The 16,824-nt window shown below is 55.4% G+C and overlaps 1 protein-coding gene across 2 annotated transcripts in view; it reads right to left on the reverse strand.

Moving 5' to 3' along the window:
- Nucleotides 1-1,548: 1,548 nt before the first annotated feature.
- Nucleotides 1,549-16,824, reverse strand: part of LOC116432953 (uncharacterized) — a 29,368-nt gene continuing 14,092 nt past the window's right edge. For both annotated transcript variants that reach the window (XM_076366153.1, XM_076366120.1), the window contains exons 7-9: nucleotides 7,114-7,311; nucleotides 5,203-5,383; nucleotides 1,549-2,348 (exon numbers count right to left, since the gene is read on the reverse strand). In XM_076366153.1, the coding sequence (XP_076222268.1) occupies nucleotides 2,103-2,348; nucleotides 5,203-5,383; nucleotides 7,114-7,311 (625 nt within the window). In that variant the 3' untranslated portion in view covers nucleotides 1,549-2,102. The remainder of the gene's footprint in view (nucleotides 2,349-5,202; nucleotides 5,384-7,113; nucleotides 7,312-16,824) is intronic.

Here is a 16,824-nt window from a genome sequence, read left to right on the forward strand (position 1 = left end):
AAGGGGCTGCCGCGGAAACGACGAGGACGCGTTAGGGAACGATGGTGGAGGGCGTCTCGGTGCCGACGTCGTCGTGCCAACCCCACGGGGCGCCAGGCTCGTTATATCTTCATTAAGCGGTCTACCTAACCATCCTGTCGCGACTTCTTAGCACTTCGCAGTTCACACTAATTTCGCGTTACCTTTTTCTTTCTACATATCGGTTTCCTTGTTCTCCCCGACCAGACAAACCTGCAATAAAGACGCTCGAAGAACAAGCGCGCGGCGGTATTCCGTTTCTCTTCGTTTCTTAGAGGCGCAACCTTTCGACTAAACCCTCTTCTTTACGAACCTCGAGCGAACACCTTCCTCCCGACCCGTGTTACTCCGCGTTTAACCGTGACCGATCTCACCGGCATCGCGGGCCATCGAGGGTGAATTTTCGAAAACGAAACGCTCCGTCTCCCTTTCTTCTAGCCCTTTTACCTTCCCACCTGAACGCGTCGCGTCCGCCGTTCACGCTTTCATTTTGTACAGGCGACCGGACGAAACTCGCGGAAGCCGGACCGTGTCGAGTCGTGCAAAATTTAAGCGCGATCCTTTGTCCGGACCGTGGAGTAACGCCCGCGAGTTTCGTGGTCGTGCCGGAGTCGGACGCAGGATTCCCCTTACCAAGGAAATTCCAAGTCGCCGAATCGCCGTAAGATCGGGACGCGTCGTTATGGGTTTGCCTGCTCTTTTCTTCTCTCTCCGTCTCGCTTCCAGGCTCCGTACCTCTCGGTTTGTTTCTCGAGCAGGGACAGGGGCAGCAGCGGCAGCATCGGCATCGGCATCGGCATCGGCATCGGCATCGGCATCGGCATCGGCATCGGCATCGGCATCAGCATCGGCATCGGCATCGGCATCGGCATCGGCATCGGTATCGGGGCGGAGGACCCGGTCCACGGCCAGAAGGAGGACGCGGTCGTAAATATTCGGGCGCCAAATAATGCCGGTTCCGAGCGAGAGCAAGCGACCACGACTGCTGCTCGACCCGTAATGAAGGACATCCTCGTTAATTAGTCAATAAATTATCCTTCGCGCTCACGACGCCCGTGGTCTCCCTCCTCTCTCCGTCTTTCTCGGTCGCTCTCGTCCTGTTTGCCCGAGAGAACTCAAGGGCCGCATACTTTACGACACCTATCTCGCGCGACAGCACGATGCATTTCTCACAATCAGGACCCTCGAAGACGGAAACGCGTCTTGTAAGACGATCCACGAGGTGGTCCGCCGCTGGCTTTCAGCCACGATGAATTTTTCAACGACCGTTTCGTCCCGTTTCCTCACCGCGTTCTCTCCTCGCCGTTGCTCTCTTCACGGCCCACCGCTTCCCACCTCTCACCCTTCATCCGCGTCTTCGATATCGCAACCGAATAGGACGGGACGAATAAAGTACACGCGACGAAATTAGCGATCTCGTTCGATCGTTCGATCTTTCGAACAGGTAAAAACAGTTGCATCGGTAATTAGCAGTTTTATTTCAAAAGCGACACAACTCGCCCACCTCCCCCCCCCCCCCCTTGCCGCGCAACCAATCCACTTTACGAGCGGGTCTCTTTATTCCTCGAAAGTGTAAGGGTTGTCGAGCGAGCGAACGAACATGGGTACAGGTGAATTCGAGCGATTCCCGGGACAAGCGACGCATCACGCACGACGCTACACCGGCGTTGTGCACGGGGCATAAAGATTCGTTCGTAAACGCGTCGAAAGTCCGTACCGTGCCACGTGACCGTACATCACCTTAACTATTTCCTGGCGTGGTACAGGCCTACCGGTTCGCACGACCACGAAGAACGAGAGTCCCGACACCGAAGCCGTGGTCGTCCGAGGCTAACGCTGTGTCGCGGCTCGATACATCGAAGATAATTCGAGGACGGTCTTCGCGAATGACCGTCGTCGTCGATCCGGTGAATATTCGAAAGACGTACTTCCCCCGTTCCAACGGATTTCAACTGCGGACGCGACGACGGACGAGAGAGCCGACGCGAACGCGCGCCATAAATTTGCACCCTCGAACCGGTAGACGTCCTCCGCCGGAAATACGAAGCAGCCGGATAGGGTCGGGAAAAACAATCTCGCGAGAGTTAACTCGGTGTTCGAACGAAACGCGACGACGAATCACGGCGAACCTCGAAAATTCCGAGAACGTAATCGGTCGCGTGACTAGGCGTAGGAAAAACCTCCTCGTGCGCCGCCAGTAGATGCGCTCGGAGTTCTTTCGCGAAATTCGTCTGGAAAGGGTCGGCGTTCTTCTCCCGGCAAACGTCGCATTCGTAGATCGTTTTGCCCGGATGAAGATTAGTGGATAGGACGTGTTTCCGGAGATTCTCCTGCAACAGAAAGAAAACGTTTGAATGAACGGCCGCGTTCGTTTCGCGCGTTGACTAGAACAGAAAGGAGAGGCGCTTCTGTGGAACGGCGATGAGTGTGGTTGGACCCGTGTGAATAGGCGGTAGCCGGATGGCGTCCGGGTGTTTCGAGAGTGGCGCGAGTCGAGTCGAGTAGAGTCGAGTCGAGTCCAGTCGAGTCGAGTCGGGTCGAGCTGAATCCGAGTTGAATCGAGTTGTATCGTGTCGGGCCGAGTCCAGTCGAGTTGGCGTTGGAACGAACAGGAGGCTCGGAACGGGCTTTCGTTGGTATCGGTCGACAGTGAATACCTGCGACCAGAATCGGTCTGCCGCAAACCGGACGCGTTCATTGGCTATGCCATGGAGCATTTAAAGGCGCTTTACCCTCTCGGGCTAAGTAGCAGGCCGTAGTCGTAAACATCTTCCTACCAGGCGGGCTTATACGAGCCGTTGATGGCAACGGCAACATCAAATTTAATTTCCCATAAGTAAATCTTTCCACGGGCAGTGCTCCGTGACGGTCTCGGGATAAAGACCCGTTCACACCGTCATGGGCGGTCGTCCACCTCTGCGCGAAACGCTCCGCCCGTGGAAAGTGAGCACCGTCACGCGAATCGCGTATCAAACCTTTCGTTAATTCCGATCGATTCCGATTTCCTCGGATATAATATTCTGCTACATCAGGGATGTACGCACGCTGCTATGCTGTACGTTACTAGGCCGGGGAATATTCCGGCCTCTTTACGAGGCTTCGTTCTAGGATCTCGGACCGCGCAGCTTTATCTTCTTTCCGTTTTATTTCTTTCCAGAGATTCCACTCGGTTAATATTAATTTCCTTCTACCTGTAGGCTACCTTACCGTAACTTAAACGTAAATGTTCTCGTAATATATGTATGAAAATTATCGAAAGCAGCAATAAGTCCGATATTCCCCCGGTCGGCCGCCGACCAAGCTGCTTGTAAAATTACAAGCGCGAACAGCCGGGATCTTTAACCCAGATCAAGATTATATCGATGGAATACCGAATGGCCGCCCGCTTCCACTTTTTACTCGATACCGAATAAATACTTGTGAACGCTCGTTCCGTTGCGTGTCCAGCGGCTACGTCGAGGAGCATCTCTCGAAATAAATTCCGATCAAAGAAACGAATAAATCGGTACGGACGCGGCTTCCTTCGATCGTCTACCGTTTCTTCCTTCTTCCTTCCTTTCTTTCTTCCTTACTTTCATACATTCTTTCCACCTTCTTTCTTTCCTTCTTTCTCTCCCTCTCTCTCCCTCTCTGTCTTTCTTTCCTCCATTCTTTTACTCTCTCTCCCTTTCGTCCTTTCATTCTTCCGCTCTTTTGTTCGTACGTTCGTTCTATCGTTCGATCGATACGCGGAGAAAACGATTTTCACTCGTTATTGCGCCTAGACTCGCGAATACTTTACGGGGTTCATCCAACCTGGAAGAAAATTGAAGAGGGAGATAAAAAGCGGCAACAGCCGGGGCAAGATGCGTGGAAGCGCGAAGCAGATCCGAAAGTAACTAGCGCTGCCTTCGAGAATTACCGCCCCTGCACCGAACTACCGAACCGTAAGTTTTCCGAGCGCGCTGCCACGCCAAGAGGAACAGAGATACCGAGAACCAGAAGGGAAACGTAAACGCGAACGATCGAAGCAGACTGGAACAGAAAGACTGAGAAGGGAAAAGAAAGAACCGTGTAACCATCCGAGGTAAATCATAACCTGGATGCTGCTACGAGTGGAATGGCGTGGGACCAGGGAAAAGGGGGTAAGAAGGACAGGAGATGGGCAGGAAGGAAACAGGGAAGGAAGGAAGGAAGGAAGGAAGGAAGGAAGGAAGGAAAGAAGGAAAGAAGGAAAGAAGACACGAAAGAAGAAAGGTGCGCGTGTAATCTTGTTGACGCAAGGCAAGCCACTCGCTACGTGGGTGGGAATTTCGTCGTTAAATCGGCTCGTACGCTGCTCGCGCGTTCCTTTCTTATTAAAGTCTTCCCGGGTAAACGGGCATCGCCGATCCCGATATTCCGTCGGAACCGGAGCGATTTCTATCGGGCCGCGTATCTTATATTCCCCCCCGCCGCCCTTTTCACCCCCCGGTCCGCCAGTTTTCCCTTCACCCTCGGCGCCGTCGCTTTAATCCACGGTTACGCGATCCGAATCTCGATTCCGATGAATTTTTGGATCGCGTCCGCGAGGCGGCCAAGATTAGGAACTTTTCACGGCGGAAATACGTCGCGGCACGGTTTAGATGTGGCGAGCGTTGTATCATTACCGATGCAAGACGTAACATTCGCAATTCTCCGTGCCGCGAGATTACCTAGGCTCAAGTTATCCCAGGCTGAGAGCCACTGGAATGAGTTTATGTCGCTATCAAAGAGACACGGAGCCCTCGTATGCGAGTCGCATCCTAACTAAAGCTTCAAAGGGCATTAGCATACCGGCCGCTCGGTATGACTGGGCCGTGCGTGTGTGGGCATCCAGTGAGCACAATTAACTCGTTATCTTATCGCGCCTCGGTGGCGGCAGAGGCGGCGGCATGGTCCAAACGTTAAGGTGTACTTTGCTTAATTTACGCCACGGAGTCACCGCAGGGACAAAAATTGAACAGCGAGTCGAGCTCCGCGGCAGCCGCGTGCGCGTTTGCGGTTCGTCGAAATGGAACACCGCGTCGACGCGATCGACGAGCCTCCTCATCATCGGCAGCGTCTCGAGCTGTCTTCGCTTGCGAACGCGACGCAGCCTCGGACACGTTGAAACTCGCGATGCCTGGCCGTCGGGTTTCCCGTGCGACGTCGTTTCATCCCCGAAATCAACTACCGCCGACTTACCAAGTTGTTACTCGCGTAAGCGCAATGCCGACATTTGTACGGCTTGGTTCCCGTATGCAAGCGCACGTGCCGCTGCAAATGAGAGGCGAGTTTCGTTTTAAAAGCACAGCCGGCGTACGGGCAGGCCTGCAGCGGCTCCGATTTCGTCGAGCTCGCGGTGTCTTCGTGGCGGCTGCGATGTCTGGAAGCAAGAAAATTACAATTTTCGTTTATTCCGTCTCCGTTTCTCGGACCGGATCGAGTCTGATGGGAAAAGAGGGACGACGGCGTGTCCGCCGGTAAATTGCGCGTCTTGCGGGCTGGAAGATGCGCCGCGACTCGGCGAGTTCATCGTCGCGGCGACACCGGTGATTATGAACGATGCGATATGCGTGCGCGATATTACGAGGGAGCCATTGGCCACGGCTACGTGTATATCAGGTTCGAAATGCGTGACACGTTTAATTAAAATCCCGCGTGATTTACTCCGCCGCACAGAGTGTAAACGAAAGAGACGGGACCAGATTCACGGTGGAGGGAAGAAGGATCGGCGACACTGCCGGGGAACGATGAAAAAGAGAACGAAAGAGGGACAGATACCAGAGAGAGAAACGAGATAGGTGGAAAAAGAGGAGACCGAGGAGAAAGAGGAGGAAGAGGATGCGGTGGGGGCGAAAGGGGTGGGAAAGAGAGGATACCGAGCCAAAGGGAAAAAGGAGCGCGGTGTACACGAATGGGAGATGGGAGAGAAAGAGAGCTCGTGACACTCTGTGGCTGCGTTGAGTTCGACTCACGTAGTAAGTACTCAATTCGCGATGAAATATCGCGTCGACCATCGCCATGCGGACGATCATAACGGGTTGCCCGCACTTGGCCGGCTGCTGCACGCAACTTCCGCTTTCGGTGCGCTCTCGCTCCCTCTCTCTCTCTTCCACCCACCTTCCAGCCTTTTTCCTCTTTCCCGCTTTCGACCGATCGCTCCATTCCTCGCTGCCTCCCCCGCCGTTTGTACTCCCCTGCCCTTCCTCTTTCTCTCTCCCTCTCTCTCTCTTTTTCTCTCCTCTTCCCTCTCTGTTTTACAGCTTTCGCGTTCCTTCTCCGTTCCCCTTTGGTTACACACGACGCGAAAACGAGAAAACGAAACAAAACGGCAAATCGAACGAGATGAAATTTATTAGCGACCTTCCACGGTACAATGCCCTTAATAAGGTAGAATTTAAATCGAAGCTCGCGGATTCGCGCGTAACGCGCGCGACAAACGGTCGTTGCATATTTTCCGGTATTAGCGTTCCAGTGGCTGTCCCGGGAGATAATTAAGAATCAATCGAGTGACGGATAAGAAATGCCGAGCGCAATCACCGCTCGCGAATTCCTCGATTAAGGGGGCTGCGCGTACGGGTTAACACGATCCGCGCAAACACGCGGGGGGTGGGAGAGAAAAAGAGAGAGAGAGAGAGAGAGAGAGAGAGAGAGAGAGGAGAGAGAGATTGGAAGAAAGAGCGAGAGCGGGGGCGAGCAAATACTTTTCCATTAATTACGGTCAGCGATTTATAGCTCGAACGAAACAAATTATATCGATAATACTCGAGATCCTTTGACCGTTCGGGTTCGAGCAATCGAGTACGCGCACCGACTACCGCGGCCAACGCAATTAATTTTCTACTTCCTCGAAGACATCGGTCATGCATCGTACATACGCGAGCCACTAGCACGATTAATGGCTTAGGATCGTGCCGTGCCCACCGGGGATCTCGATTAGAATTAATGTCAATGGTATCGGTGGTAGGCGAAGCAGCCGGTCATAGTCCCCGTTCTTCCCTAAGACCACGATCGCATCGAATCGTCCGCGAACTTTTCGTACCCAGCCCCGTTTAAAGGCGTCGGCGTGTCATCGGACGTATCATCGGACGTATCATCGACCGACAAACCCACCTGCGTAACTGGGATTCCGTTCTCGCCGCGTAAGCGCAGTCCGAGCAGCGGTACCGTTTGTCGGACGAAGAGCTTTCGTGCACCAAGCTTCGGTGGGACCTCAACTCGGAAGCTGTTCGGAGTACCGTCGGGCAGCCCGGAAGTCCACACTTGTACTTTTTACCGGCATGACGCAGCATGTGTTGCCGAAGAGCGTGTCTGAAACGAAAGGCAGAAAGAAAGAATGAAAAGAGGACAGAGAGAAGGGAGGCGAAACGGCAACGGAAGCATCGCGGATCGTACATGAGACGATACTCCGAGTTACCCGTATTTTACGGAATTTCTATTAATTATAGTTCGCTGCAGGAAATTTCTACTAAGACGTCGACTGCCACGGAAAGCAACAGCGTTTCGTGTGCAACTTATTCTTCTCCTGGTAAAGATAAAAAGGAAGAATTATTAATTATTTAGTAATCATAATTCTCACGTTACACCATTAGCTAGTTATTTACGCTACTGAATATATTTATCCGACATCAGTTCACGTGCGACGTTAGGGTTATCTCCTTGTAATTTCGGAGCTCCGGCCACAGGTGACCGCCGCGGCAGTTAACGTGTTAATTATAATTTGCTACGGGAATTCATCGCGTAATAAGACAGCGGAATAGTCTGGCATATTGCGAAGTGCGCGTGATCATCGGCAGTTCACACGCGGTACGATCCGATCGCAGCTGTTGCATCTTATATCAACCTGCCGGCTAGAGCACACAAGAGCTGCACTTTAAATAGTTCCTGTCAAGAGGTGACGATCTATACGGTTAGTGAACTCACTCCCGGCACGACGACCGACTCGACGGTCCGCGCACCAGTTTCGGTTCCGTGGCTTTTCTCTTTCTCCATCGCCGCGCGTGCTGCGGATCACGCGGAAAGAAGATGACGCGCGCGAACAGCCTGGATGCCCCCGCAAGGACGCCGGTAATACACCGGCAACGTTCGAGACCGGTATAAAAGCAAGCGAAAGCTCGTCGATGTTATCGAAATCGGCAGCAAATTTCCGAACGTGGTAGCCACGATCTTCGCTTACGTATCTCTCGGGCCTGTCTCGAGATCTTGGCCAGCGAGCGTGCCCTCTCCGCGCGGGAAACCTACCGCGGTAGCAGAACGAAGGACATGGTTCGAATTTTTCGAGATGGCAGCTCGACGATACCGGCAAACTCCGCGACCTGCAACGAATCGGACGAGGAACGAACTCGCGCGGGCACGGAGGACAGTGAATCGGAGAAAAAGGAGATGGAACGGAACGCGATAGAACGGACGAGAGACGAAGCCACGGAATGGAATGAAATTGAACGGATAGGAATGGAAGGGAAGAGAAGGGTCGGCGACGGGAGGGAAGGGAAGGATAGGACAGGAATGGATAGAGAGAAGGAAGATCGAGAGCAGAAGAGGCTAAGCGATCTGGGCCGTCCTAGGGGGAGTCCCGGCCTACCCAATTGGCTACGCAAGTGTAACGGCAACTTTTACAATGTCAGGATATACACGCCCTCGCACGAGCTTTGGACGTACCCTCCCGTACACCTGCATCCAGGTAGTCTTCGCAAGAAGGTTTCCGAGTGATCGCCGATCCTCGGAGACTCGACGCTTTCCTCTCGTTCGACCGGGATTCAAGAGATTTTTTCGCGCGACGATACGCAACGACGCACGGAAATAGGATATTCGATGAGGGAACGCTCCGATTCGATCGGTCGAGGAGCCGACTCTCTTTCCTCCTCGGAGCATTAATCGGCCGGGACAAGTTGCCCGGCCGTTCGAGCGCAAATGCGACGTATGCTCGCGGTCGCTCGTTATTTAGATGCGGCATCGGTAACTTCCGCAAACCAATATCTCCTCGTTGCGTCTCGCCGTTTCCCGCGCGGAAGGGAGCCGGCGAGATGGACGCGGAGATCGCCGGCATCCCGGGAATGCGACGAAAGCGAAGCGTACCCGCGTCGAATGTTGCTTCGACGAACGCGATCCCAGACGCTCGAGCGCGGAAAATGAGGATAATTGCTCTGAATTATGACGTCCCAAGTATCCAGCGACAACGCCTTTCCGGCGGATTCGAGTTCCGATTAAGAGGGATATTAATAGGATGTATTATACGCGACTGCGGTTTCTCACGCGTTATATATTCGCGCTGCAGTCATCGCGACCCAACGTTCGCGGTCGCCGCGCGATAGTCTCGACTCGGCTCGGCTCCGAACGATCCAACGGGGATGAAACGAGCGCTGACGATCGCGCGACACGCGAGAAAACTTAGAGAAAAAGTCGATCCGCCGACCAGTCGAATCGTTGAACGTCCGCGGCGAACGTCGAGCGTAAATTTGCCTAAAAATCTATCGGCGCGACATCGTCGTCGGACGGACGACCAGATACGGGCCGTGTCGGGCCGGTCCGAGCGGGGCCGACCCGGTGAATTATTGCACGGAGAAATCCCGTGTTCTCGGGCCATTCCGGGGGATTGGAATCGGAATTCCAATAGAACAATATTAATATGGTTACGGCGACAAAAGCGCGTCCACCGGCAACGACATTGACGAAAGGACGGCGAAAGGGAGGAGCGGGGAACGGTCAGCCGGCGTGTGTTTCGGTGGAATGTCGCAGGCGTGACAAGAGGCCGTTAAGAAGAGAGTCTCGGGCCGATTGGGCAAGCGGATGCGGTCACTCCGGATGATTTAGCGCGACGTCCACCGTCATCTCGTGAAATATGTGCCGGCCAGGGACTCGAGGTCATTTAAAAGTCTAATCCGCGACGGTACGATCGTCGTTACAGTCGTCGATAACGGCGGCGACTCGTTGCGACGGGATCCTTCCGATTCAACGGGAAAACCGAACGAACGACCGCGTACCATCAGAGATGTCGGGAAGAGAGGAGAAGAAAGTCGCGTGGTTGGCCGGTTCGATGGCGAGCTCGGCAACCTCGGCTCTCGCCGATCGACGAATATAAATCTCGGTGATGACGGCTGATCGACGCGCAGATAGTGCGCGCGCCCGGTGCCCGGCAATCTTCCGGCGAAAATTCGTATAATTAAAACGGAGGAGTTAGCGGTGGCGAACCGGAGTTTGACGTCGAGTCGAATCAAATCGAATCGCGGCGGAACGAGCGGTCCAGCGGAGCGATCGGCCGGCCGGGTGCTGTACCGGTCGTACTTAGATCGTGGAGAGAGTACGCGTCCGCAGGTAAGCTCCGGCAGGATGTAGCGACGTACGGGTTAATATAGCCTCGATCGTTCTGGGATGGGAATGGCGGGGCCGTTGCTGAAGCGATCGTGTACTATCCGAGAGGAGGGAAGCGGATGAGAGCGAGCGAGCACGGGCATTAATTAAAAAGGTTGCGCATTAAAATGATTTGTTTTAATTGGCTGAACGCGGTGAGGTATTTATGGCCTCGCGGTCCTTCGCTCGCCGGTCCGTCGGTCTGCGGCCTCTACAACGAACGTCGACTCGGACTTCTTCTTCGTCTGCCTCTCCTTTTCCACCACCTTCTGCTGCTCCTCCTCCTCCACCTCCTCCTCCTCCTCCACCACCTCCTCTCCTCCTCCGCTGCCTCCTCCTCCAGCAGCAGCAGCACCACCACCACCACCACCACCACCTCTTCGTCCTCCTTGTTCTTCTTCTTCTACTCGTTTCCCCTTCCTCAGCTTTCTCGTCTCGTCTTCTCTTCAGGTTTCTCGCCTTTCTCGCCGACTCTCGTCTTTCCTGCCACGCTGAGTCCTCTCCGCGCCCTAGTCCCCTCCGCCCCTGACCTCTTCGATTATCTCGAAATCGGACGATCGTTCATTCCGACTAGCCACGAGAGACTGAGAGAGAGAGCTAAAAGCCGATTCTCCTCTGGCGCGGAGCAACCGAGGGCGATTCATAAATATCGGACCACGACAAGTGGATCTTTATTACCGCGAATGATTTACAAGCGACTTTGCCGTGCTCTTTCTTCGACTCTTGTCACCGACGTATCCTCGGGAAGGAATAGCTTCCTCCTTGTCTCGCCGACGAATTCGTAATTTAATAAAGCGAATTTTTCTTCGCTTTCCACGAGAAACCCGACATCGCCGGACCCTTTACCTCGGCCGTTGCCAGGCTCGTTCGTTCGCGATTCGCCTATCGGGAGACGCGAGCCGCGATAAAAGGTAAACACGCGAGCGCGACTCGAAGAATCGGGGAATCGCAGAGGGCCGCGGAGTTGAAGAATCGAAGAATCGAAGAGTAAAAGGCTCGAGGGCCGAGGCTGCCGCGGTGGGTGGAATCAACGTTTCCAACGGACGATGGCTAAGGTGGGATCGTGATGGGCCGTGATGGTGGTGTGGCCGTGGAACGATGCCGAAGAGGAGGCTGGACCAGAGTGAACCGAAGGTGATGCATGGCCGACGGTTCCTACGGCGGGGCCGCAGACGAAGAAATAAAGAATAAGAAGAATATCCGCTTCGTCGGGTTCAGAGCCGGCCCCCTGGAGCAAACGCTGTCATAACTCAATCCCACCTTCGTTCGTTCGTTCGTCCGTTCGTCCGTTCATCCGTTCGTCCATTCGTCCGTCCTTACGTTCGTACATCGGTACGTCCTTCCCGCAGCGGTGCAACTCGCACTCGCGTTCATCTTGCTCTTTCGCCGACTCTTCTCCACCGCGCGGCCCCTCCACACCCTTCGTTCTTTCTTTCGATCCACCTTCCTCGGAACTCGATCTCGATCGCGGCGATCCGCCCTTTCCCCGCGACCTCGTCGAAATCTTCCCTCTCGCCCGTCAGATCCGATCGAGAATCTGTTTCCCTCGTCAGAAATTTTTCGGGCGTTCGCCGAATCCGTCCTCCCGATCGGAGTTTTTCGGGCATCCGATTCCCGTAAACAGCTTTTCGCTTCTCCCGCACGGACACGCGAACGCGCACGCGCATTCTCCCGGCGTTTCTGTGTTTCTATCGTCAAACTTACCGGGACCGAGTCTCGGGAACCGGTTTAACCAATGATTCACGCTTTATTCGAACGGCAGAAATTGCTCGATTCCAGTTCGTTCGAAAACTTGAATGGAAATGAATCGCGAGGCCGATCGTCGATTTTTGGAAAGATACGGGCGCGTTCGTTTCGCCGGCGATGGAGCCCGGGCCGAACGGCGGAAACGCGTCTATATCGAGCGATCGGCACCGATCGGTTCCCGATCTCACCGAGCCGCGCGTCGATAAATCTTCCGGGCGAGAGGGACCGATCGAAGCCGGGCACGATTGTCGGGCATCCTTCGGATTCGGCGCGAGCGATGCCGCAAATCGGGACAAACGATCGGACGAGCGAACGACGTCAGATTCCCGACTTCGAAAAACCGGCTTCATTAACTCTGTGCGTGACCGCGCGTCAAAATAAGTTGAAATTAACGCGCGAGTCCCAATCGGAGGCGGTTCTGCGGGGACAAACAAAACGGAATTTCGTTTCCGCCGATCTCCGGGGAGTGGTTTGTTAGTCTCGTATTTGGCGCTGATGCTGTAAGTCGGCGAGACCGTACGAACGAGAGAGAACGCCGGGGTGGCTGGAGAAACGTCGAGGGGACAGAGCGGGACGAGGATATCGCGTGGAAAGAGAAGCGGCGAGAAACGAGGAAAGAGAGGGAGAGAAAACGGGAGAGAGCGAGAGATTCTAGCTGCCGCGTCAGGGAGATTAGGGGATCGCAGGGTTGGTTGTTGCCGGTAAAGCCAGCGTGGGCAGGGGGCGGAGGGGCGGTTAACGCTTCGCAGCCGAGGCTCAGAATAAACAACAATATTATAACGCGAGCTTAATTGCGCCAGAGGGCTCGGTAACGGGCGCATAAATCGGAGCAGCGAGCGCGCGCGCCCTCCAAACTACCCACACCCCGTCCTTCTCTCTCTTCGCCTCCGTCTTCGTCTCCCCGATTCGCCACCCCTAGAACATGTACCAGTCTTCCACGAGCCGCTCTCGGAGTAGGATTCATTTACAATAAACATGTCCTCCGCTAATTTCGTCGGCGGAAAAGGAGGAATCTCCAGAACGGAGGAGCGTCTTAACCGTAACGTACGTCGACGTTTCTGCCTTCTCGTTCACCGGAGACGATCATTCGTTAGGGGAAGATCGCGAGTTCTTCGCGGGATATCCTCTTCCGGCAGGTTACGAGGCAAATTTCGGGTCAAAAGCCACGTTCGCCGGCTGTTCGATACCGTTCCCCGTCTGTTCGATCGTACCGCGACCGTCCGCGACCGGAAGAGACGTTCGTCGAACGAAACGAAGCTGGTAGCCGAGGTAGCGTACGCGCACCCGCCGCGAGGGTGAGGATTCCGGGACAGCTCCGCGGCGTACGGCGCGGATGGTAAAATGGCTACGGCGCCGAAAAATTACGTCGGTCGCGTCACGGGGCCTCGGACGCGTTACGATGGTTGCGGTTTGGCGACGTTTCAACCGGCAAGGAACTCGTCGTCGCGGTGTAGTTCGCCGTGTATACGGAGAACTGGTCGCGGGCCCGGATAAAGAGTCGATGATGCGCCGCGAGCTGGCTCGGGCTGGTCGGACGGACGCGCGGAGGCGAGCGGGCAAAACGACGGAAAAGAAGAAGCGGAGGCGATGGCGGATGGAAGCCGGGGCTTCGGGCTTCGAGCTTCGGGCTTCGGGGCTTCGGGGCTTCGTGGCTTCGGGGGATACCGGGTTTCGAAAAGAGCCGGCAAAGGGATGGAGAGAAAAGGAGAGAGACAGAGGGGCGGGTTAGGTCTGGGCTGGCGGCCGGAGGCCGGAGGCCGGCAGCTATATCTACGCGTCCTCGACCGCAGGCCTGTTTTATTTTATGAATCGCAATATTTCACGCGACAACTGGACTCGCGGGGCGGTCACCGCTAAACTGTCTGCATACGGGGCCGTGCTTACCGCGTGCCACCATACCAAAACCATACCACACCGCGTCCGCGTACCATCGCTACCGACCACCATTGCCACCACACCGTACGAAGAAAAGCCACGGCCGTGTACGTACGCGTATACCTACGTTCGACCACACGGCCGCTCTTGCGACACAATGCGCGCACAACCGAGACACCTCACTAATACATTTCGATGCGACGAATGCGGTGCAACAGCGTCGCATTGTTCCTCGGGGGGCATGCAGAAATCTTTCCTCCTCCTTGTTTCCCCTCGGCGCGGCGACCGTACGGCCGAGCCCCGGCCGAGCCGCTCCGCGCCGTTTTGCTCTCGGTAGCGCGAACAATCCCCCGCGGGATTCGCCTGGGATTCGTTCTCGGCCGGCGGATCGGCCTTCCGAGCGACCGGCCTCACGACCGCTCCGCCGACCGACCGGCCGGCCGGTCGTGCCTCCGGGCTGGACGCTCGGACGCTTAAGGGTGCCTACGGGGTGATCCGTAAAGACGACACCGTGCCTCATTAGCAGCGCCGACCGAGGTGAGAGAAAACGATACACGCGCGTCGCGGAAACAATGGTAGCTCGGGATCGCGCTGCGACGCGTACCACGCTCCTCGGCTCGAGGGCCCTCGAAATTTACGATGATCGGAGATTTATGCACCGTTTCGTATCCGAACACGCCTCGCGGTCGAATTAATTGCGCGACGCGGCGCGCGGTTGCTTTCGTCGTTATCTCCGGGTACCCTTCGCGAATCCTCGGCCGGACGATCCCGTCGACGCTCGATCGCCCGGTGGAAGCGCGCGCGATCCGGGCGAACGTCAACGGGTGGCGAGGTTACGCCAATCTCACCCAGTATGCCTATCTTTGCGCCGTTTACCTGGCCAGCTACGAAGAAGGCGGACGCGCCATTACTGCTATGGAAGATAAAAGATAGGCGCGCGCCACGCCGCGGTCCATATATGTAAATACCTCTGGGGAACTCGCGTACACATCGTCGTCGGGCAGGGACGAGAGGGTTGCCGGTGAGTAGAACGCTGCGAGGGACCGAGCAGACCCCGCCGCGAGAAGGAGCGGCGAAGGGCAAAGGGGGTGGAACGAACGAAACGTACGGTCAGTAGCTCGCGTATGTAACATACTATCTTGAATATGCGCATACATCGAGAATTGCCCGCTTATTCTGAGAATTGGTTAGGCGATCGAATACGCGGGAGCTGCCCGTCTTCTCGTAATTACCTCTCTTTTCTCTCCTACCATCCTTCCGTCCTTCCGTCCGTCCGTTCCGCCCCTTCCCTGCCCCACCGAAGTTTCTTCTTTTTCGATCGGTCGCTCGTTCCCTACCATTTCTCGATCGTTGCTTCTCCTTCGTTGCGTTACGTTTCGTTTACACCTCGTTCTCCCGTGTCTTTCCTTCCCGGCGAGAAACGGAGAACGCCAGGCCGGTACGAAAATCGGATAACGAAAGGGGCAGAGGGACGAGAGCGGTGGCCGCGACCAGGTTAATCGACGGGGATGGCTGGCCGGTTTCCGGAAAAGTGGAAAACTTCGTGAAACGTTTCGTCCCGTAACCTGTTCGTCGGCTCGCGGAAACGAGGGCAAGTTCCGGGATGCGACATCGCCGACAACTGACGCCCCGGCCTCGCCCGGTCCTCGACCGATCCGCTCGCCGTTCTCCACGAAAATTGAGCCGGAGAAAGTCCTAATCGAGCTAGCCCACCGGAAGTTTTAACTGCCTTGCGGTCGAAAGATGACGCAGGATTCCAGGTATACGTGCCGACGGGGAATCCTCGGAACGGAAACGCGCGAACTTGGAATTCGGGGAGCGGAATTTCGGACGCGATTGATCTACAGGGTGTCACCTCTGTCGCGACGCACGGTTTTTCTTCCACCAGCGGCCGTCTGACGAGGAGAAGTTTTCAACGAGAGTCGCAGAGTACAGAGTCTACGATAGATATAAGTGAAACAAATTTCGAGAACGGTTTGTCCTCATAGCGAAATCGAGGTTGCTCCGAGTTTTACGCCCAGAAGAATCCAGAGCATCTCACACGATATTTCTGCTGACATATCATTCGCTTCACAGTAGCGGAAATGCGAAACGTTTAGCTTTCCGTCGCACTTGACTTCAAGACGGTGTAGACCTCATTGAGCACCGAAGAGATTACTGAATGTGAACACAAATTTATGAAATCTTCGTACCGATACCTACTGTACACTCCGTGGCTAGCAACTCTTGTTCTCAACTTCGTTTAACCAGACGCAAGTGGGTGAAAGGTCGCGTATCGCGTCATAGGCAACACCGTGTATACGAAACGCGACCGTGATGGAGACGACTGGATTCGCCGGCCGTTCGGAAAGCTCGTCGCGAAGATTCGTCGCTGGTCTCTCTATCGAAACGTTATCCGCGGAGCGCGCGTACGGGCCGTAAGGGGTAGCGGAGTAGACGATGGTCGAGCCTAATCCTTCGAAACGGTCGAAATCGCGACATTAAGCGAAACCCTCGTCGTTTCGAAGCGACCATCCGGCTCGAGGAGTACGATGGTAGTCCGACGCGGAATAGCTAGCGTTACAGAGTGTAATGCGTGTACGAGACGGTCGGCACGAGTGGCGAACCAGCGGAGAATGGGCAGAGCGAACGGCGGCGAGGGGAGCGAAAAAGGGACGAGAAAATCGAGCCGTGCCGCGCGGACCGAGCGGACCGAGTTAGGTGTTAACATTTGCTTTATAGCGATCGCTCCACACCCGACCAATGGTTTAATACTTGGGTCGGCACGCGAGAGAAACGGTGTGCTGTGGCGCCTAGTTGCGGGCACCCACGTACGCTCCCTCTGCTCGAGCGCGTTCCCGCTCCGCATCGGAGAGC

This window comes from Nomia melanderi, chromosome 1 (assembly GCF_051020985.1).
Source record: "Nomia melanderi isolate GNS246 chromosome 1, iyNomMela1, whole genome shotgun sequence".
Taxonomy (NCBI): Eukaryota; Metazoa; Arthropoda; class Insecta; order Hymenoptera; family Halictidae; genus Nomia; species Nomia melanderi.